Source organism: Manis pentadactyla, chromosome 15 (genome assembly GCF_030020395.1).
Source record: "Manis pentadactyla isolate mManPen7 chromosome 15, mManPen7.hap1, whole genome shotgun sequence".
Taxonomy (NCBI): Eukaryota; Metazoa; Chordata; class Mammalia; order Pholidota; family Manidae; genus Manis; species Manis pentadactyla.
In genome coordinates, this window is record NC_080033.1 from 47,007,696 (window position 1) to 47,027,764 (window position 20,069).

The 20,069-nt window shown below is 40.1% G+C and overlaps 1 protein-coding gene across 2 annotated transcripts in view; it reads right to left on the reverse strand.

The window, feature by feature from the left end:
• The window catches only part of CSNK2A2 (casein kinase 2 alpha 2), a 37,885-nt gene extending 19,608 nt beyond the window's left edge, over nt 1–18,277 (reverse strand). The window contains exons 1-4 of one of the 2 annotated variants that reach the window (XM_057493413.1): nt 17,825–18,277; nt 16,938–17,049; nt 8,056–8,157; nt 5,621–5,671 (exon numbers count right to left, since the gene is read on the reverse strand). In XM_057493413.1, the coding sequence (XP_057349396.1) occupies nt 5,621–5,671; nt 8,056–8,157; nt 16,938–17,049; nt 17,825–17,928 (369 nt within the window). In that variant the 5' untranslated portion in view covers nt 17,929–18,277. The remainder of the gene's footprint in view (nt 1–5,620; nt 5,672–8,055; nt 8,158–16,937; nt 17,050–17,824) is intronic. The other variant, XM_036897583.2, reaches the window with a different exon arrangement.
• Nucleotides 18,278–20,069: the final 1,792 nt, after the last annotated feature.

The window sequence follows — 20,069 nt, forward strand, 5'->3', positions numbered from 1 at the left end:
GATAGTGGCCATCTCTTTCTCTGAACCCCCATGCTGTTCACTGTCCTCTGTGGTGTTCACAGGACTCTGACAGGAGCAGCACCCCAGAACTAACACTCCTCACTCTGATATTGAAAGTGACCCAAGTTCTGAAGACAATTTCTCACTCCATTGTGAACAAGAAGCTGCTTCACTTTGCCCACACCCAGAAGTCCCACGTCAGTGTCCCTGCATACTGTGGCATGAACATGATTGGAAAATGTGTGCTGCGGCTGGTGGGGGTCACCAGTTTGGTGATTCAAGATCTCTAAACTTCCCTCCCCTAAGTATGTCAAGGGCCCATCAATCAACTCAGCCCGCATGCTGAAAAAAAGTCCTTGCATGGCAGAACTGCAGAATAGCACTCGTTTTATACACCCCCACCAGACATGTGGGGTCGCTGCTTGCACACAGAAGGCAGTCAATACATATTTGTCTTTTATGTTTACCTGTCAGTGGAACAAAATTAAAACTGTTTTCCAAGAAACAGACATACTAAGAGTCCGTGACAAATTAGAAAGGGAAGCTTCACAAGATATCCTTTTCCTTCATTCTTCTTAGCCAGTTATGTAAAGAAATTGTTAACCAACCAACTGCAAAATGCTGGCAGGAAGTTAGCTTTACTTACATTTTCATGAAGTGACTTATCAAAAACAAAATAAGCCTATGCTTCCCAGATGATTACAAAGATGCTAAGGAAGAAACTACCAACCCTAGTTTGGTTCCAAAGCCTCACCTGAAAATGTTTCATAAAGAAATGCCATAATTATGTCAGTGATCTATAATAAAAGTAAATTTTGTTCTCCCAATTAAAGAAATTTTTTTTGACTTAGTCTGTGAACTAATCTTCTCCACATCAGACTCCAACAGCATTAACAAAGCCTCAAGGTATCAGCGAATCAAGGCCTACCTCTATATGATTTAGAAATTCTCCACAGATCAATATGGGTCTACCATTTTCTAAAGATGGAGCCTGTTCGAGATGTTTTATCAATCTTTAAAATGTCCCAATGACATATTTTACCTAAAATGTGTATTCATGTTTATTTATACTCTTCCAAAGGCACAGAACACTGAGAAATGTTCCTCAAAAGATCATTTCTACCCCAAAATGGTACCTTACTATTTTGAGAACATTTTGAGTTTGGGCATTTTCTGTAACTATTCATTCCAATTTTTCCTATTCATTTGTTTGAAGTTTTGTATCATCAAATCAATGTTTGGGAGAATCACTATATATCTTTGATTATCAGTTTGACATACAGGAAGCATAACTGATGATTTCAAGAAGAAACTGACCAAAGCTATAGCTCTACCACAGAGGTAAACATCAAAGGAAAATGAGGAAGGCCACAGGAGATTTCTACTAAATTAACAAGCTTGACATAAAAAATGACCCCATACTGAAGTCACAAAGCAACTGTCAACAAATTCCAAATATCAACATTACATAGATCATGTTCTCTGAACAGTGCAATCAGGAATCAATAATAAAAGAATAATTTTTGAGAAAAAACAGTGGGTCCTATATCATATATTCACTAATACACAGCTAAAAGGGTCATTCCCATGATAACAGTACTAGAAAACTTTTGAATAGGGACCCTGTACTTATGGTATATTAGATGACATTATTGTATTAATATTAAATTTCTTAAGTGTACTAATAGTATTGTAGTTATGTAGGAAACATCCTATCTAGTTTCAGTGCTAGCATATTTAGGAGTGAAGTATCATGTCTGCAACTTACTTTAAGATGACTTCAGCAAAAAGAGAGAAGAATAAAGAGGGAGGGTGGGGGAAGAGAAAGAAATAACTGCAAATGTGGCAAAATATTAACAACTGGTAAATCTAGGTGAGTAACATAGAGGTATTGATTGTGCCACTCTTTCCAATTGTCAGTAGGTTTAAAATTCTTCAAAGTAAAAAGTTGGAGGAGAAAAATCCAAATTCCCAAGTTTGGAATCTGTAGTTCTAATCTGGAAACTATACAGAAGTTGTGTTCCATACCTGTGGAATGTAGCTAAAATGGGGCCTGGGGTTGTACAGACTTAAAGCCCACCTACTACCAATCAAGACAGACAGAAACAAATCAAATGTGTTGACTTCAACTCTAGGATTTAGGTAGAAAACAATGAAAACTCAAGAAAGAAAATAATTAAGATAGGAGCAGAAACAGAATGAAGTAGAATAACAAAAACAACACCTGAGTAATAAAAATCAGAAGCTAGTTCTTTAGAAGTATTAACAAGAGATCTCTAGCAACACTGATTTTTTTTTTTTGGTATCATTAATCTACAATTACATGAAGGACATTATGTTTATTAGGCTCCCCCCTTCACCAAGTCCCCCCCACATCCCCGTTCACAGTCACTGTCCATCAAAATAGTAAGAAGCAACACTGATTTTTTAAAAAAGGAGAGAAAAAAGGAAAAAGGCACAAATAATGTAAAAACGAGAAGAAAAGCATAATTACAGACACATTAAAGTTTTAAAGTCTGAAGAGAATTCTATTAACAACTATTAACAACTTTATGTGAATAAAATTGAAAGTGGAAAATAGGTATTATTCAAATAAACTCAAGAAGAGAAAAAACGAAGATAAATATATAAACTTTGATAACAAAGTTTATTTTATGAAGTTAGTATATCAAAATCATAAGGATTCTACAATAAAAGGAAATTATAGATCAAAATTAATTAACAATTACATCAATAAAAAATACTGACAAGAATATGCTACAGGCTGTATCACTGTTGATTCACCCCTTGTATTAAACCAGGGACAAACTTTCTCTGGGTGCTAACTTGAAACCAGTTATTAATACACTTTACAGTAAAGTGAAAAAAACAAAAACAAACTTTCCTAATAAGACAGACAAAAGACAAAATAAAAAGCCTGAAAGACACTAGTACATCAAACCACCTGATTTCCCTGTTTCTGGTCTGTCATCTGTCTGGAAAAGAAAATAATTTTCTTGTCATGATTTGCATTTTCAAAATATGTACTGGCTATCTGATATCTAATGATCTGTTAAGTTGACTAAAATGGCATGGCTCAAACATTCAAAGGGGATCTCCAGTTCAACATGGCAGATCAAGTACATCCTACCTCTGCTTCTTCCTGAAGCGCCTCTAAAATAACAGTAAAGGGAGCAGGATTAGCTCACTATAACTAAGACAATGGAAGAGACAACATTTTGAAGCTAGAAAACAGATGTCCAGCTGACTCAGCAGACCAAGAAAAGCTGAGAATTCAACCAACAGTGGAGGAGGTCTGGAAGCAAACCACTTTAAACTGAACTACAGAAAGGTTCAGGAATTCGTAGCCCCACATACAAAGGAAAGAGGGTGAACAGACTGACGTCAAAATAGGAAAACAAGTTTAAAACACCATACTGAAAATGGGGGAACTAAGTGAAAGGTTACATGACACTCCCCCATCATTCTCTGCAAGTTAAGCTACTGAGATGCCCACAGACAGGCCTGCATCCTCGAGACAGGAGCTGACAAGCAATCAGTAATTTCATTACTCTAAAATAACAGTAGATACTAAAAAAACTGTAACATTTCAGACAACTTTAATAGAGACAAAAACCAAAACACACACGAAAAATGAATTTGGAAGAAAAAGAGAAAAAGCATGAAGAAGGAACCATAATGGGAAAAACCCCACATATTCTCAGTGAGAAAATAGAAGACATTATATAAAACATAAAGAACAGGAGACTACTTTCAAGAGATCAGAGAACAAAACAGAGCTCTAAGACATGAAACCTAACATTCAAATGAGTTCTAGAAAGGGAAGAAAATCAAAGAGCATTAAAAAAATATTTTTCCCAAACAGAAGGACATGAGTTTCTAGATTGAAAAAGCCCAGCAAGTTAACCAGAACAAAAGATGAACGCGACCCAATTTTAAGGTACATCATTATGAAATTTCAGAGACTGAGACTGAAAAGAAGAAAAAAAAACAAAACCAAAACCAGACCACGTAAGATGAAACCAGGGTGGCTTCACTGGTAATAGTGGAACAAGCTCTTCAAAATTCTGAGGAAATGAATTACAACCTAGAATTCTATACCATAGCAAATACATTGTTAGGAAGATAAAATAAAGATGTTTTTGGATATGCCTCAAAAACCTAATTTCCCATGTTCTTTTTCAATGAAGCACCTACAGAATCTATGTCATCAAAACATCCCTTTGAGGGTTAAGACCTGAGAAAACAGATTTCTCTAGGGAATTAAAAATTCCTGCCAACTGATCTGCATGTTGTTAAATCAACAGAGCAGTTGTCAATTTAAAAGAACAGGAAATGCTTAAGTGAAATTTTTCAGGTGTGGCTAGACAACTGGTAAAAACTCACTGAGGAAGCAGAGGCATTTAAAACTTACGGATTTCACTAAGAAGTTTCATTAAAACCAGCTTTTATTAGGAAAATGTTTGGCTTCATTAAAGCCCGTTTATTTCTTTAGAAATGCATACATATACACTTTTATAAACCTAGGTCACTCGTGGGAAAAGTGTGATCACCTACATATATCAGCCCAGTATTCCACTAGCTAAACTATACTAATGAAAAAATTTACATCCTACTTTTCAGTGTTCACTATTGATTTCACCTTTAAGGAGTCACATCAAGCAAGAAAACTTGCTACATATGGGAAAAGCTATATGGTACATAAAACTTGCTTATTGTTTTTTAAGTTATAATATCCTTTTATTTTTCACTAAATAATCTTAGAGTTGTTTTAGAGTGATTACCTAAGAAAAACTGAATGTGGTCAATTTTGTTTCATCCATAAGCCACCCACTTCCCCACTGCTCATTTGGTTTTGCCCCATACTTCCTTCACAACAAAATCACAAACCTTCTATTCAATGACAGTTGTAATCCCTAAAAGTTCTCTAAATGACCCTAAAAATCAACACCATTATTTTTGTTATGTTGGTTTTCATATTATGCTCTACCATGTCCAAAAATCTACCTGGCTCCAAAAATCTTATCAGAAGATAAGACTGCAGTGTTGAACAATAAAAACAAAAATTCATGAAAAACCAGTTTAAAACCATGCTGTGAGAAGGAACACTTCAAAGAGTAAGTTAATATGCATTATAAGAAATGCAAATAACCCAGGATAGAGCTTTTTTAAAGCACTGACTTTAAACTAGCTTTTATGTCATCTGCTTTGTATGTAAGTATGCACAAACATAAACATTATCTGACAGCTTGAATCCAATGTATTACTTCTTGTCACATGAGACCTGTATGTGTTTATCATTTCCTATCAGCAATGTAAGATTCCTAAAAATCTCACTTAACACCTACCTAAAACTATGTTGTCTGAAATGGGAGTATTTGAGGCTATAGCTTAAACCAAACCCAGCAGCCATTCCCAGAATAAGCAAGGCAAAGGGTGACGAATTATTTCACCAAAGGCAAGAACCTTAATAACTTTCTGCATCCTGTACTCGTGTTATGCAGAATCTAATTTATTTCCCACTTTTACAATGACTTTTCCTGGCACCCTTGTGTTCTGGACTATCCCCACCTCCCCAGCCCCATTAATTCCATGCCAGTAAAAAAAAGTACATACTCACCTTAAAATCTGTATTATTGATATATTCAAATACCAAAGCGGGTGTCTTTGACTGCAAGAGAGAATATTAATGCTTTGTAAGTATCCAAATAATAAATATAATTAATTAGCTTCTGACATACTGGCCCATCCCCAAATCACACTTATGAAAAAGATTCACTCATCAGGGAAAGCCTATTAAGAAAGTATCCTCTTGAAATTTTTTGTCTGGAATTTGCTTCAAAATAACTGGAGATAGTGGGTGGTGGGGAAGTGAGTGGCTTATAGATGAAACAAAATTGACCACCAGCTGATTAACAGCTAAAGTTGGGTGATGTGTACAGGGAGGTTCATTACATTACTCACTTTACTTTTGCAAATGGCTGAAATTTTTCATAGTGAAGTTTTTTTTTTTAAAGAGAAATGTATTCTCTGACCAACCTATCAGTGGAACTGGCACATTATGTGAAAATTTATACTCTGCAATGTTCCAGTTTGCCAAATATAAAAGGTATGAAGTTTACATCTTGGTTTAGTGAGTGAGATGCATTTTACAGAATTATCATAGGTCTTAGGAATCACAGGTCTTTTTAGGATCCAAAAGAAAGATATCTATGATTATCAGTAAGCTATAATGTGATATTATTGCCTTGGCTAGAGACCATTAGAGAATGTCTCAAAGATGTGTTCCCAAAAACTCAGAATCAAGCATTTGAAAAGCACTTAATTTCAATGCAATGAGTACAAAATGTTCAACATTTCTGTGTGTAAATACAGATTTTCAAATGTCAGGTTTACTTAAGGTGAAATAATGCTAATTGGCAGTAACAGGCTTTCAAAATTGGGAGAAAAACAGGGGTTTCAAGAACTATAGAAAGAAAAAAAGTCATCTTGGAAATCTTTATGGCTGGGAAGTTTTGCTCAAGGAAGCAGGTGAAAGTTACCTAAGAAAAAGGCCACAGTGCCTGCCTGCAGGTCTCTGCTAGAACAAGCAGCAGTCCTGGCAGCAGCCCTGGTCAAAGAATTCCTCACCAGCCCAAAGCTGAAAGGGTTTCATCAAGACCACCAGATCTTTCTACAGTCTTGGAGCAAGCCTGTTCCCCTACAAATTATGGGATGACGGTTCCCTGTTGGTTTTCATCCACTTCAATTTACTTGTGTTACATTTCATGCTTTAAGTAACAAATTATACAAATAGTACATCAAGTATCAGTAACTTAAAAAAAAAAAAGGGCAAAACAAAGATGTTCCTGGTGTGTAACCTACTGGCTCACACTGTACACCATTTTCAAAGATTATATAGTCCAGAGTTAGTCATTATAAAATCAATCTGTGCTGATTGGGCTGGGATATATTTTTAACAACGATTAAATAGAATTTAGCATACAACCATCCCTCTTAGTTTTTTCAGGGTCCAAAAAGAAAAACTTGCCCTATTCTTCAGTTCACCAATAATCTTGGGCAAATTACTTAACCCCCATAGACTTCAGTTTTCTTATGTGTACAATCTGTCAATGTGGACAATAAAGGCCATCTACCCCACAAGACTGTTGTGAGGATTAAATGACATGATAGTTAAAACATTTAGAATAGTGTCTGACACTTAGTAAGCATGCGATGCATGTGAGCTAATACATTATTATGAAGTTGTCTTTACCAGATAGAAGCAAGACTTACTTTTTAAACAAAAAGCTATCATGGGGCAACAGGGAAATACCTGAGGCAGAATAGGTGGAAAACAGAAATGAGATGGCAGTGGTACAAAAAAGCCTTAGCCAGTCATAAACTTAAGGTTAAGCTACTCCCCAAGGACAGAAACCAGAATTAGACAGTACATCTATAATGGATAAAAATTAAACACTTTTAACAAAAAATACTTTAGTTGAATTGGCATATACAATGTGGGTCCTACTGGTAGGTCTGGTATGAGAAACAGCAAGATTGTTTCCTCAAGGGGTCTGTGGGGCTGTAATCTGTTCAGCCCTCTGTGCCAAGTGTCTCTGGAGATACTCACGATTTCCTTCTGTAGACCCAGATTTTCCAAAGTCAGGTTTATTTATGTGAGGTACAATATGCTAATTGGCAGTAATAAGCTTTCAAAATTGAGAGAAAAGTAGGTGCTTAAAGGAAATATTCAGCAAACATTTGGGGGCCGAATCAAAATAATGAGATAATAAACCTGGACAAGGATTCTTCTTTATACACTTTTAGGTTCCATAAAAGTGGTGGTGGCTATTTTTTCATTAGACCACCATTTCTTCTGGTTTTCAAAACCATTCAGTAGTAAAGACAAATACAATCATCCCCACTATACAATGGTATTTCTCATTATTTTGAGGTTCTATGTATCTCTCATACACACACACACACACACACACACACACACACACACACACACACTCACTCTCTCTCTCTCTCTCTCTCTCTCTCTCTCTTCCCAAACCATTAGCTACCTACCACAGGGTCCTTCACAGTGTCAATCAGCTTAATGATATTTGTTCCACCACGAAGGTTCTCCAGAATCTTAACCTCTCGTTTTATCTTCTTTTTCTTCACTGGCTTAAATACATAAGAGTAATCAGAAGTGAGACTCCTTTTGAAGTTAATAAATAAAACTTTTAACACAATGTTAACTAATGGATGTTGTGCGATCTTGTACTGTGCTATGTTAAAGAGCATGTCTAGATTAGAAGAGGAAAAAAATGAGATAAAATGGGGCCTGCCCACAGGAAGTTAAGATTAAGTTAAATAATTTACAGATTCATATAGCTGATGTATCAGATCTTTAAGTAGTTACATTTAGGGCACTTAAAATTTTTGAACACCCCTGTCATATTTTAAAAATAAAATGTTTACTAGATAACTGCCAAATGGAAAATGTGATAGCTCTTAACAGCTGTCTATCATGCACTCACAAATGGAAAAACTGAAACAAAATGGTGAGACACCTGCTCCTCCAATGAGTTACATGTAATTTTGCTCCAGGAGTAAAGACCAGCTCACTGACATCAAGTTACAAACTTGTTTCTCAGCTGCTGGTTCCCATTTCCTGTCGCCACGCCTATTTCCTTAATATCTAGAATCTAAAATGGCACTAAGCTAGTAAAACTTCCCATCAGATCCCACTCCTAAAGAAAGAGATGATGGATCAGCAAAGGAGAAAACTCATCTCATACACAGCAGTGAATGAAAGCCTTGGCTACCTGCTAATCTTTCAATCTGCTGAAAAGAAAATTTAAAGATCTTAATCAGAAATACTAGCATTATACATGTTATTTCTTATCTCAAATGGGCTAAAGAGTTTGAAGAAGAATGTAGCTCTGGAAAAATAAGCATATCACAATTATGTTTTAGTACTTAGAACAGTAATCGGCACATAGTAAGCATTCAATAAATGTTTACTTTATTATTTTCTGATTTTTCATTGGTAAATCATATTTTATTCTCACAGAATTCCTACGTAGTAGACGCAGCCATGTTGAGCTATGTGCCCAAGGTCACAATGCTAACAGTAAACAGTAGAGGCAGGACTCAAATCTAGACAATCTGACTCCAGGCCTAACTGTTAGCCACTGTGCTTTCATTTTCCCCATGTGGCAACAGGAGAAATGTAACTAAGGAAAGGAGTATCCCATCACTGAGACACTTTTGCAAAAGCACAGGCAAAGACAGCCCAAGAATCTGCCATGAAACAAGATTTTAAAAGCCTGTTAAGTATGCAGTGGTGGTGGTGGTGGTAATGGGAGGGGGGGAGATGTGTACGTATGCTGCAGAAGCCTTCATCTTTTGTTGGTCACTAAGCTACAGCTTTGAACACACAACAAAACAAGAGGGGAAGAAGATGGTGCCATAGAGCACCTGCCCCACCTGTAACAGGGTGCACACTCAGAGACTAGACTCCAGCTGTGTTTCTCTAAATCTGCTGCCACAACCACGTCACTCCACCCTGTCAGGGTGCTCAGTAGGACAGACAGATCTGGCTAATGCATTTCCCCATTTCCACTTAGGAATCTTATTCCTTACTCCCTTTTTCATAATTAGGGTGCTCAAACATGAAGTACAACTTGATTAAAAAAATATCCAGAGAAGGACATATTGCAAAAAAACTAGCCTGTAAGCTTCAAAAATGTCAGTGTCATGAAACAGACTGAACAACTGTTCCAGATTAGAAAGATATGACAACAGAATGTAACCATGATCTGGTATTTTCTTTTGCTATAAAGAACACTACAAGGACAATTGGCAAATGAGAATGGGATTTGTTGATTAGCTAACAGCACTCTATCAATGTTAATTTCTGATTTTGTTGTAGAGGAATTGCCCTTGTTTTTAGGAAATACTAAAGAAGGGATGACTCCATTTACTCTCAAGCAATTCAGAAATGTAAAATAAATGCAATTATCTATGAACATACATACATATGTGTGTATACACACATGTGCATTTGTGAGAGAAAAGGAAGCAAATGTTAACATTTGAGAAATCTAGATGAAAGATATATAAGAATTCTGAGAACTTTTCTCTAAGTTTGAAATTACGTCAAAAAGTTAAAGGCAAATAAAAGCTGGCTATCCTATCTACAAATTCAGCCAATGCTACCAGTACATTCAGCGTAAGAAAATTCTAGAGTTGTCACCCATTACTGAAAAGCAGTTACAGATCTGTGGGAGTGGTAACAAAACCCCACCACCGCCTGAAGCCTATAAACACCAAAAACTTTCCTCTCCCCTAACAGTGAATTAGTACAGGAGAAATCCATTAAGTAAGTTGCTTTTATGACAATGTCCCATATAAAGCCATGCTTTGCTCTCCTGTTATTCAGCAACAGGTCAGGCAGGCACGCTGCTCCTGGACAATCCAGTCAAGATTAAGATATCTTTCATTGTGTCTAAAGGTGATTTAAGAGCACGTGAAGCGTATTTTGCTGCCCAACTGTCACCTGTCCAACAACTTCCACTGCTAGAGACTGGTGACAGCAGGGCAATTCTGAAGTGGCACAATGTGTGAGCACAGCAGCTAGTCTCACACACTCACTGAAGACCAAGAAATTGTGCAAATGGAAAGGGACCTACAACCCAGGAAATGCCCTCCAACACATGGGCACCTATTCTCTACAGGAACCAGGCTATAGGTAATTCCCTTTAGCTCAAGCTTATTCCCCTTAACCTGGGAGGCACTCCCGAAGATTAAAAAACCAATGAACTTCCAGAGAATGAAAGTGACCATTTTAATTCTATAAACAGAACTGGAGAGAAAAGGTTAGGCTTTATAAGGGAGGACTCTTGGCATCCTAAGGAAAACAGATCATGAACTTTACAGAAATAAGGATGCTTTGATCCCTTGGCTCATTGTTTGCATTCGTTCATGACCAGTTACACAAAGTGCAGAATATAACACACTTTCATGAGAATCACATCATTTCCTCTTGCATGCTAGAAAAAGTCTCTCCCACTGAAGGTTGGTTTATTCCAATTCAGAGAGTAGCTGTTTAAAAGCTTCTAACTGAATCAGTTCAGTTGTTTTCCACCCCCCCCCCAAAAAAAATTTTTACTCCAAGTCTAGTATATAAAATGGCAAAAGCAAAAAAAAAGAAAGGATTAAATTAAGTTTCAATAATAAACTCAATTATGCACACACCTAGAAAGAATATTTAAAGGAAAAAAACTCCTTTAAAATTTTCTGTGTATGAACTCAGGAAAGGAAGAAAAGGCAAACAGGGAGGGAGAAAAAAAGGGAGGGAAGCAAGGAACTATTCAAGAACTCTCTCTCTCCTTTCTTCCTCCCTTTTTCCCCCCTTCAGGAAAGGAAGGAAAGAAGGAACTGTTCAGAAGGTTTCTGCCCACATGATGAAGAGGTCCAGCTATTCAGGAGAACCTTGTTCAACGTATTTCAAAAGTAAGGCACTTTTTCCTGTTTCCCTATTCACTAACATTAACAAATTTTTAAACAAAAGACAAATTTAGTGATGGGCTGCTTCAAAAGACAAAAGCTGATAAAGTCAGTAATCTGTCCTATTTATTTACTCAGAGCTGATTTTTAAAAAGCCAAGTCTGAGGATGATTTCAACTATCAGCATTTAATTGTGACCGAATTTCCAAACTAAGATCTACCAAAGGCATACAAATTATGACCTCAATAAATCCCAACAAATATTAACAGGCAAAGTCCTATTGTAATTTTTTTCCAAGGACAACTGAATTAATAAATTTAAGGCAAGAAAGCAGAAATATAGCTCAGAACTTTCAAATCTGGGATTACTTGTATGCCTCTACCAAATCAACGACTACCCCACCAGGATATTAAGTCCATCACCTGCAACAAACATTACAATGAACATGGTTGCCAGGAATGCAGGCCAGAGTGAGGAAGGAGGTTCAGTCTGGATGATGCCATTTACTTTATTACCTTGGTATCATCTCTAAATCCACTGCATCTGACCCAAATATAAACATTATCTAAGCAATGTTACCTCTTCACAGCAGCTTCTCCCCTAATCTCTCAAGTCTCATCTTTTCAGTTACATTAGCAACTCCTTGAGGGTAACGGTTTAGTCTCAGGATTTAATTTTAAAAAGTGAGGCATACAGCAGGCATTTTGAATTTCATCAAGAAAATAGTACAGCCCTTTCTACTACTGGTTCTGCCCTCTAAAATCACTCACTTGGCCCAACTGAAATATTGTCATTATAACCATATTTTATTGCTTTCTAAGTGCCAGGCACTGTTTGAAGGACATTTAACAGTACTCTGACATGAGTACCATTAATACAGCATTACATGAGGACACTGACACAGTTTAAGTCATAGAGCTCAAGGTCATAGAGTGTTGGAATGAACATCTGAATGCAGGCAGCCTACTTTCCCGCCACTCTCAGGAAAGAAAGCCACTTTGTAGATTACTAAAACACTACCCTCTACCTACCTATTCATCTATCTACATTTCATTTGATTCTCCAAACAACCCTCTAAGTATACTCATTTTACAGATACAAAAACACTCAAATGGGTATAAATGAAGAAGCTGATTGTAGGACCCAGGTCTTCTGCATTCCACTGATAGAACTTCCTATACTACACCACCCTGATTATGAGGTGGCAGATCCTAAAATTAGGATCTAGAAACTATCTGAAACAATGCTCTACACATGAAAAAGGGTACTGTGTCAAGATACTCTTTTTACACATAGTTCACTCTCCAATAAATTCTAATATATTAAAGGGATAAAACGGTTAACCCTAAAGTCTGGCAAGTGATCATGATGAACTTAGAGGACCTATACAGGTTAAAAAAGTATAAAAAGCACTGGTTATCGTGGCTGCCCAGAGAGAAAAGTAATACTTCACGTATGCATTAAACCCGTTGTGGATACAAATCAGAGAACCCCTGTCTGGGTCCCTAGAGCTCTCTGGGTATTCATTTACTCCACATTTCAACTAGCAGCCCACAAAAAGCAAAGAATAACATAAAAAATCAGGAGAAACAAATTAACTGCATTTGACTTCTGGTGAGTGTTTGTCCATCTTTCCAGAACACTTCAAAAACATCAAGAAGTCAAATATCCAGCAAATGTCCTAACTGTGCTCCTCACATCTACCATGACTCCGCGACAGGAACAGAGGGTCCTAAACCTCACCATGCGCGGTTGAGCAAACTGCAGGCTCTCTCCCTGGGTCTTGGTTTATCTGTAAAAAGGGGCTTGAGCTCTAATGATGTCTATGCTCCCGTATTCTGTGATTCTGTTTCACATAGGTTAACCACAATTTCAATATCTGTCCCCATAACCACATTAGAAACAACACTGACTAGTTCACAATTTTTAAAATTTATATTACTTTTAATGTTACTAAAACTTTAAAAACACTGTTTCAACTTTTTTACCACGAGACATTTCTGGAAACTACAAATCACAAAGAAATTAAGGTAAGTTAATACTAACATCTTGCTTCATGAAGTTGTCTTGGTATACTTGCTAACAAAGTAAACAGAGGGTTAAAGAACCCTACCACCTGAGAAAGTAGAAAGAGAGAAAGCACTGCACCAGCATGCAGCGAACATTACCAGCTCAGTCATCAGCTCACTATGCAGTAACTGGCAAGGACCTGTAATCAACAGCCATCTCAGCCTTCTTTTGACACTACCTCCTGACAGCCAAGAAATATATAAAAATATGCTAAACATGCTTTAAATATAAACCCATATTGCCATCATTCTTTGTTTTAAGCTAGAGAAGTAATTCCTGGGAAAAATTTATGGGATAGCCAACCTCTTTATAAAATAAGACTATCAGCAAGAAGCCTTATGTGAGAATTTCCAAGTCACTGGAGCATAGGTTCAAAACACTACATTTCTTTTTTTTTAAATGGTATAGCTCTTAACATCTATTTAGGAAATAGCAGTTTACTTGAAGGATCCCCAGAACCCCAGAAAGGGCTGAAATCCATACAGAAGTGGTGCTCACAAATTGCTCAAAGTTGTTCAAAATGGCCAAATGTTTTTATTTCTGTGGATACCTTCCTAAGAAGCACTACAAACTGAAAAACGGACTTTTCGAGTCCATAGATGAAACTTTAGGCACTAAAGTAGATTTCTACCCTGCTGCATTAACTCTTATACCCCGACCCCTGCCAATTTTTTCTCTTCAAAACAATTTCTATCAAAAAAGACACACACTCCCCATTGATTGTGAAGTTCTCTTTTAAGATTTTAACCTCGGAATGTCACTTCAGGATAGACAGTAACAATTTGCTTACCAATTTATAAATTCCTAAAACCTTTTAATAGCCCCAGTATGTTATGGTCAAAAAAATTTTTTTAATATACTCATGAAAATTAAATGATATAAAGTTCCTCTGTGGTCATTCATCATCTAACCATTCTCATATACTGGAAAAGACTGAATGAAAATTATTCACCAAAAAAGAAGATACCCCTGACCTCAAGGAATGTACCCTCTATCTTAGTCTCTATGTGCACACTGATATGTAAATTCCTTCCTGCAGTTGAAATACAGTCAGCCTATATGAAAAGGAAGCTTTTCCTAGATTCCTGCAAATTACAAGCAGCTGGTACTCTCTAAGGACCTAATTTCCTACAACCAAACATGACAACAGCAGATACTAGTCATAACTTCAACTTGTCTGAATAGGGGTGCACAACTCTGGATAAAGACCCTGGTTCTTTTTAAAAAACAATACTTTTAATCTACTTTAATTCAGCCTGTCAGAACAATAAGAAAAACACAGTACCCTTAGTAGTTTCTTACATCATCCTTCAGATAGAACAAAATATGGATAGAAATGCTACACGGCTTTGAGAAACAGAGTGTAGTGTTCACCAGTGGAAACAAGGTGTTCAGGCCACACCCTGAAAAGAATTTGTGTCGAGAAGACACAAAAAACAACACTTTACCTAGAGGATCAACGGGGCCTCCCAAGTCTTAATTCCAGAACACTGGAACTTACTCCATGCTCAATGGTAAGATCTTACAATCCACTGCTAAAATGAGCAGCACAAGATAGGAAGAAATAGGAAAAATAGGAATTCTGGCTAAGCATCACTTCAACACAGTGATGGTAGACAAATTTCTTTGTGCCTAGGTATCTTGTCCGTGAAAATAACCTTCAGCTTCCATATGTGGGTTCCCTAAACATATCCTGCTAATCTTTAGAGCAGGAGAATAACTATCCAACTATCAATGCTTTGACGTTGTTTAGACAGAAAACCAAAGGGGGTTATGATGCTTTCCTATGTGAACATACTGAACACCTGGATGCTGTTCCTTTCAAAAAAGACCTCAGGAAGTTGCACACTTGTCTTAAAAATGCCACCACACAAAAGTTTTAGACATTTTTCTGAAATTGCTTTAGAGTCAGCAGTTCATTTTTCTGAATGTACAGCAGTGGAGTATGGATATTCCTAATTTCAATTTATATCTTTCTCAGTTTCTGGGAAGAGTGTAAGCAGCTTATATTAAAAGCATTTATGCTTATGTTTAAAGGAAAAAATTGTATGGCTTCCACTGGTGACTTCTCTGAAGAAAACTTTTTCTTTAAATATTTATGCTTATAAAGAAAAAAAAAGACCATGCGACTTTATAGGTGCAATTCATATTTAGGGAGGAGGGGAGTCAAACTCCAATCTTCAATGTCAGTTGCTCACTTGTCACTGGTGATTCTGACAGCACAAGTAACCTTGCCTACTTCTCTCTACTGCAGTTCTGCTTCTTCGTCACTAGGCGAGGATGGAACTAAGTCAAACAGTTGACCACTTTTCTGAAAGGTGACTTTCAGACAGTGTAAGCCAGACCCCTTATATTAAACAGGAATACAACTGCCCTAACTCCATCCTTAAGACACACAAAAAACAGTTTTTTAACCCTACATTCTTATTAACAGCCTCTGCAAAACGGCTTGTATATGTTAAAAGTACTTATATTAAATACTCCTTGGTCTTCTCAATATTTCACTGACATGCATACACATTAAATGACCTGTAAGTGACCATTTGACAGATTCTAAGAATTATTTTTAGCATACGCTATAAAACATTATTACAGCTACACAGTTACTTGAAGGGCAACTTAGTCAAATCTTCATACTCATTAAGATCATGTCTTCATCCAAGAGATGACAAAAGGCTTTCTTTATCAAACTCAGGCTCCTAAAGCAGACATTAAGACTGTTTTGTTTCAATTATTATTTTATCCACTATAAGTGTATTCTTCTACTGCTCCCGATTTCACTTTTACTAGCTGAAAAGCAAGATGAACCTTCCTGGCACTACTGGCTCACTATATCCACCCAACCTGCAACTTCTATCACCAAAGGGGTACAAACAAATGACTCTCCACTGAGGTGTTTCCCTCCACTCAGGCTCCAAATTCATCTTTAAGGCTGTTCCAATTTTTCCAAACTTTTCTTTCTGGAATGACTTAGAGCACCAAGAGGTAACAAACTCAGTGCTCAAGGAGCCCTTGGTTTGATGGGATTGTCATGAAGTAGCTTTTCTTTCTTCTGAATACTTACTCATTTTGTAACAAATGGAGTCCATTTGGAATTCTTATTTTAGGAACCCATAATCTAAAAAGGCAGACAATTTTATTTTCAGAACAAGTATATTCCTGAACTACCACCCTTAGATTTGAAACAGGTCTGTACATTTCCTCAAACGTTCACAGGAAAAAAGGGTCTGAGACCAGGTAGTGGGAGGGACATCAGACAAAAGCTATGTAAAATAAGAGCCTGCACTATTCATTCTGTTCATTCTACAATGTGGCAGAAGTAGTTTATATCCTCCCAACCTGTGGAAAAAAAAATTAATGCCACTCATAAGACACTCACCTTGAGAATTTTTACAACCACTCTCTCATTGTTAGTGATGTTAATGGCCTCAAATACTTCACTATACTTTCCCCGACCAAGTTTTCGAACCAGCTGGTAATCATCTTGATTACTGTAAAGGCAAGAGTGACACATAAATGCCAGGATTTGGGATTAACCAAGCCTATGCCCACTATATACCTTCCTCCAGCCGCTTCCATTAATCAAGCACTTGGAAGTGTCTACACATCACGCCACAACTCATTCCCTAAATGTAAAGGCACAACATAAACTTGGCTCCTTTCACTCTGCACACAGCTCCTAACCTAACTGGTGTCTCCTAACTTGGGGAGATGAGGTAGAAAGGCACTGCTCCGAGACGACCTAGAGGGGTGAGCAAAGCACCCATCCTGGAGGGCGCCACATCTGCCTTACACTTCACACCCGGAAGGTAGACAGCGCCTGCTGAGACTGTGGATGTCTTTAAAAATTTTCCTCCCACCCAGCCTCATTTCAAAAAGCTAAAAAGGCAGACAATTTTAATAGCTCAAGAGGACAGCTGCTGACTTCCCACCCCAATAGAAACCCAAAAGTGCGAGAAGGAAGGGCTGCTCCCTCATTTGCACCAGGCTCTGGTCCCCGGACCCTCAGTTCTCAGTAAGAGAGCATTCCTTGGGGTAAGGGGGAGGAGGGGTGCACCAGGCGGGGAGAAAGGGAAGAAAAGGGCGGCGGGTGGGGTGGGGGAGATGAGGGCAAGTGCAAAAGAGGAGACTCCTGCCTCCGACCCCAGACCAAAGGAGGCCCAGCGGAGGCAGAGGGCGGCTTGCGCTGGGGGGCGGACGGGAGGGGAGGGCAGGGGAGGGGGTGAGAGGGCTCGGCGGCGGAGGGTGGGGCGGCGGCGGCTTTACCCCCAGCTTGGGACGTAAGCCTCGTAGTCCCAGTACTCGCGGCTCCGCAGGCTGTTCACCTCGGCGTAGACCCGGGCCCTGCTGCCCGCGGCCGGGCCGGGCATGGCGGGTGGGACCGGGGGGCGCCGCGGGGTGCAGAGGGCGGCGGCGGCGCGGCTGGGGGCGCGGGGCGGCGGGCGGAGGAGACGGCGGGCCGCAGGGCGCTGGAGGAGGCGGCGGAGGAGCGCGGCGGAGGGCGGCAGCGCCAGGCCGGGCCCGCGGGGGCGGGCGGACTGGGGGCGCGGGGGGCGCCGGCCGAGCCGGCCCGGTCCTAGAACGGCCCGCGGGACGGCGAGGCGGCGGGGCGGGCGGCGTTCGTGCTCCGCGGCGGCCTCCGCTCGGCTCGCGGCCCCGAGGCGGCGGGGGCAGCTGCGGCCACACCAGCAGCAGCAGCCGCCAGCCGGGAAAGGGGCAGCGGCGGCGGCGGCGACGAAAGAGGAGGAGGAGGAGGAGGAGAAAACCCGGAAAAGGGGCCGCGCTCACCAGGAGCGGCCGCCGCCCGGCCGGGGCCGCCCAGACTCACAGCGCCCCCTGCAGCGCGGGAGGACCGGCCGCGCGGCCCCGACCCGGCGCCGCCCCGCCCCCGGCCCCCCGCCGCCCGAATCCCCGCCCCCGCGCCACCCTCCCTCTCCCAGGTCTGGCGTGACGGCTCCGCGCCGGGCCTCCGCACCCACAGACTGCTGCCTCAGAGCCGTACTCCTCGTGGACCCTTTCAGGACTGTCCTGGAGACGCCTAGCCCAAGCCGTCCACCCTCTTACTACCCCGAGTTTACCCACCCCGGGCTCCCATACTGACCCTGCAATGACCCTCCTGTCACCCAAACTGCTGCCTTCGGTTTCCTGCCTGATGATTGTTATCACTCAGAGCATCCCCTACCTCAAGGTTTCCCCATCCACTCGTGACCCTGTCCCCACCCCCTACCGTGCTGCCCAGACGGACCCTGACCTGTCACCAATGGACTCCTCAACCTCAAGGCTCCCCCTTCTCTCTTCATCCAGGGTCTTCCTCACAAAAGCCCCCTCTTACACTCCCTCCCAAATTCCCTTCCAGAGCCTTCCCAAAGAGCCCTCTGAATGTTCACTTCCCTTACTTGGTTAAGCTGGAGTTGACCAAGTTGCTCACTTCAAGTTCCTATTTTTCCTTTTGTAATTAATAAGCAATTTGTGGGGAGATACTTTGACGCTATGCCAATACCCTGTTTTTGCTTGGGAAGACAGAGAATAGGAGAATTGTGAGAGTCCTGCCTGAAGGGATAGGCTAGGGGTTGGGCATGGACTGAGTGAGAGTGGGGTGGCCAACCAAACTTTGGTCTATTTTACTAAATTGCTTTTAGCACTTAACACTTCTCTCTGATCCTCTGGGCTGTTCTTTCTTGGTTTCCTACCCTACATCCTTTATCAACAGACCTTCCTCACTCAGCCCAGGTTGCTCTGACTCCAATCCTTTTTTACATTCTGTGTTCTAGATGAGACCCTGCTAACTCCTTGACATAATTAAGAGCACAGACAGTGGAGTCAGATCCATGGAGGTTTGACTCCCAGCTCTGTTTACAAGCCGTGTGACTTTGGGTCCATAACTTAACCTCTCTGTGCTGTAGATTTTACAGTATGAAAACAATAATGACCCTATTTCACAGGGCTATGGGAAGAATTAGGCAAGGTAAACCATGTAAAGCACTTAAAACCACATTTAGTAGACACTAAGTGCTCAGTGTTATTATTATTACCAGACCCAGGGCCTTTCTCCTGGCACTTTTCCCTCCCTGAGACCACCACACACCCATCTTTCAGTCCCTTCTACCCTCCAAGCTTGGCCAGGGCCACCTCTCACCCTCCACTCCCACCTTCCCATGCCCGACTCCTTTTCACTTTTCAAGTCTGACCTTTAAGTTCACTTTCAATGTTAGAGGTGAGACTTCTCTATCTCAGCACCCTATCTACATCCTTGAGAAAACTGCATGTTTTGTACTTACTTGTTTCCTAGGTTTTCGTCGGTCTCCTCCACTGTAAAAATGGCACGAGAGCGAGGACAAGTGTGGATGCTGATTACTGGCTTATCCAGCATTTGTGACATTTAGAGGCTTTCAGGGAATTCAGTGGTACCCCACGGGTCACTTATTAAGTCCAAAGTGGAGGTCACCACTTCAACCAGGAATTAAACTTACTGTCAGTAAGGGACCAACTGACCCTCTGACATGATGCACCA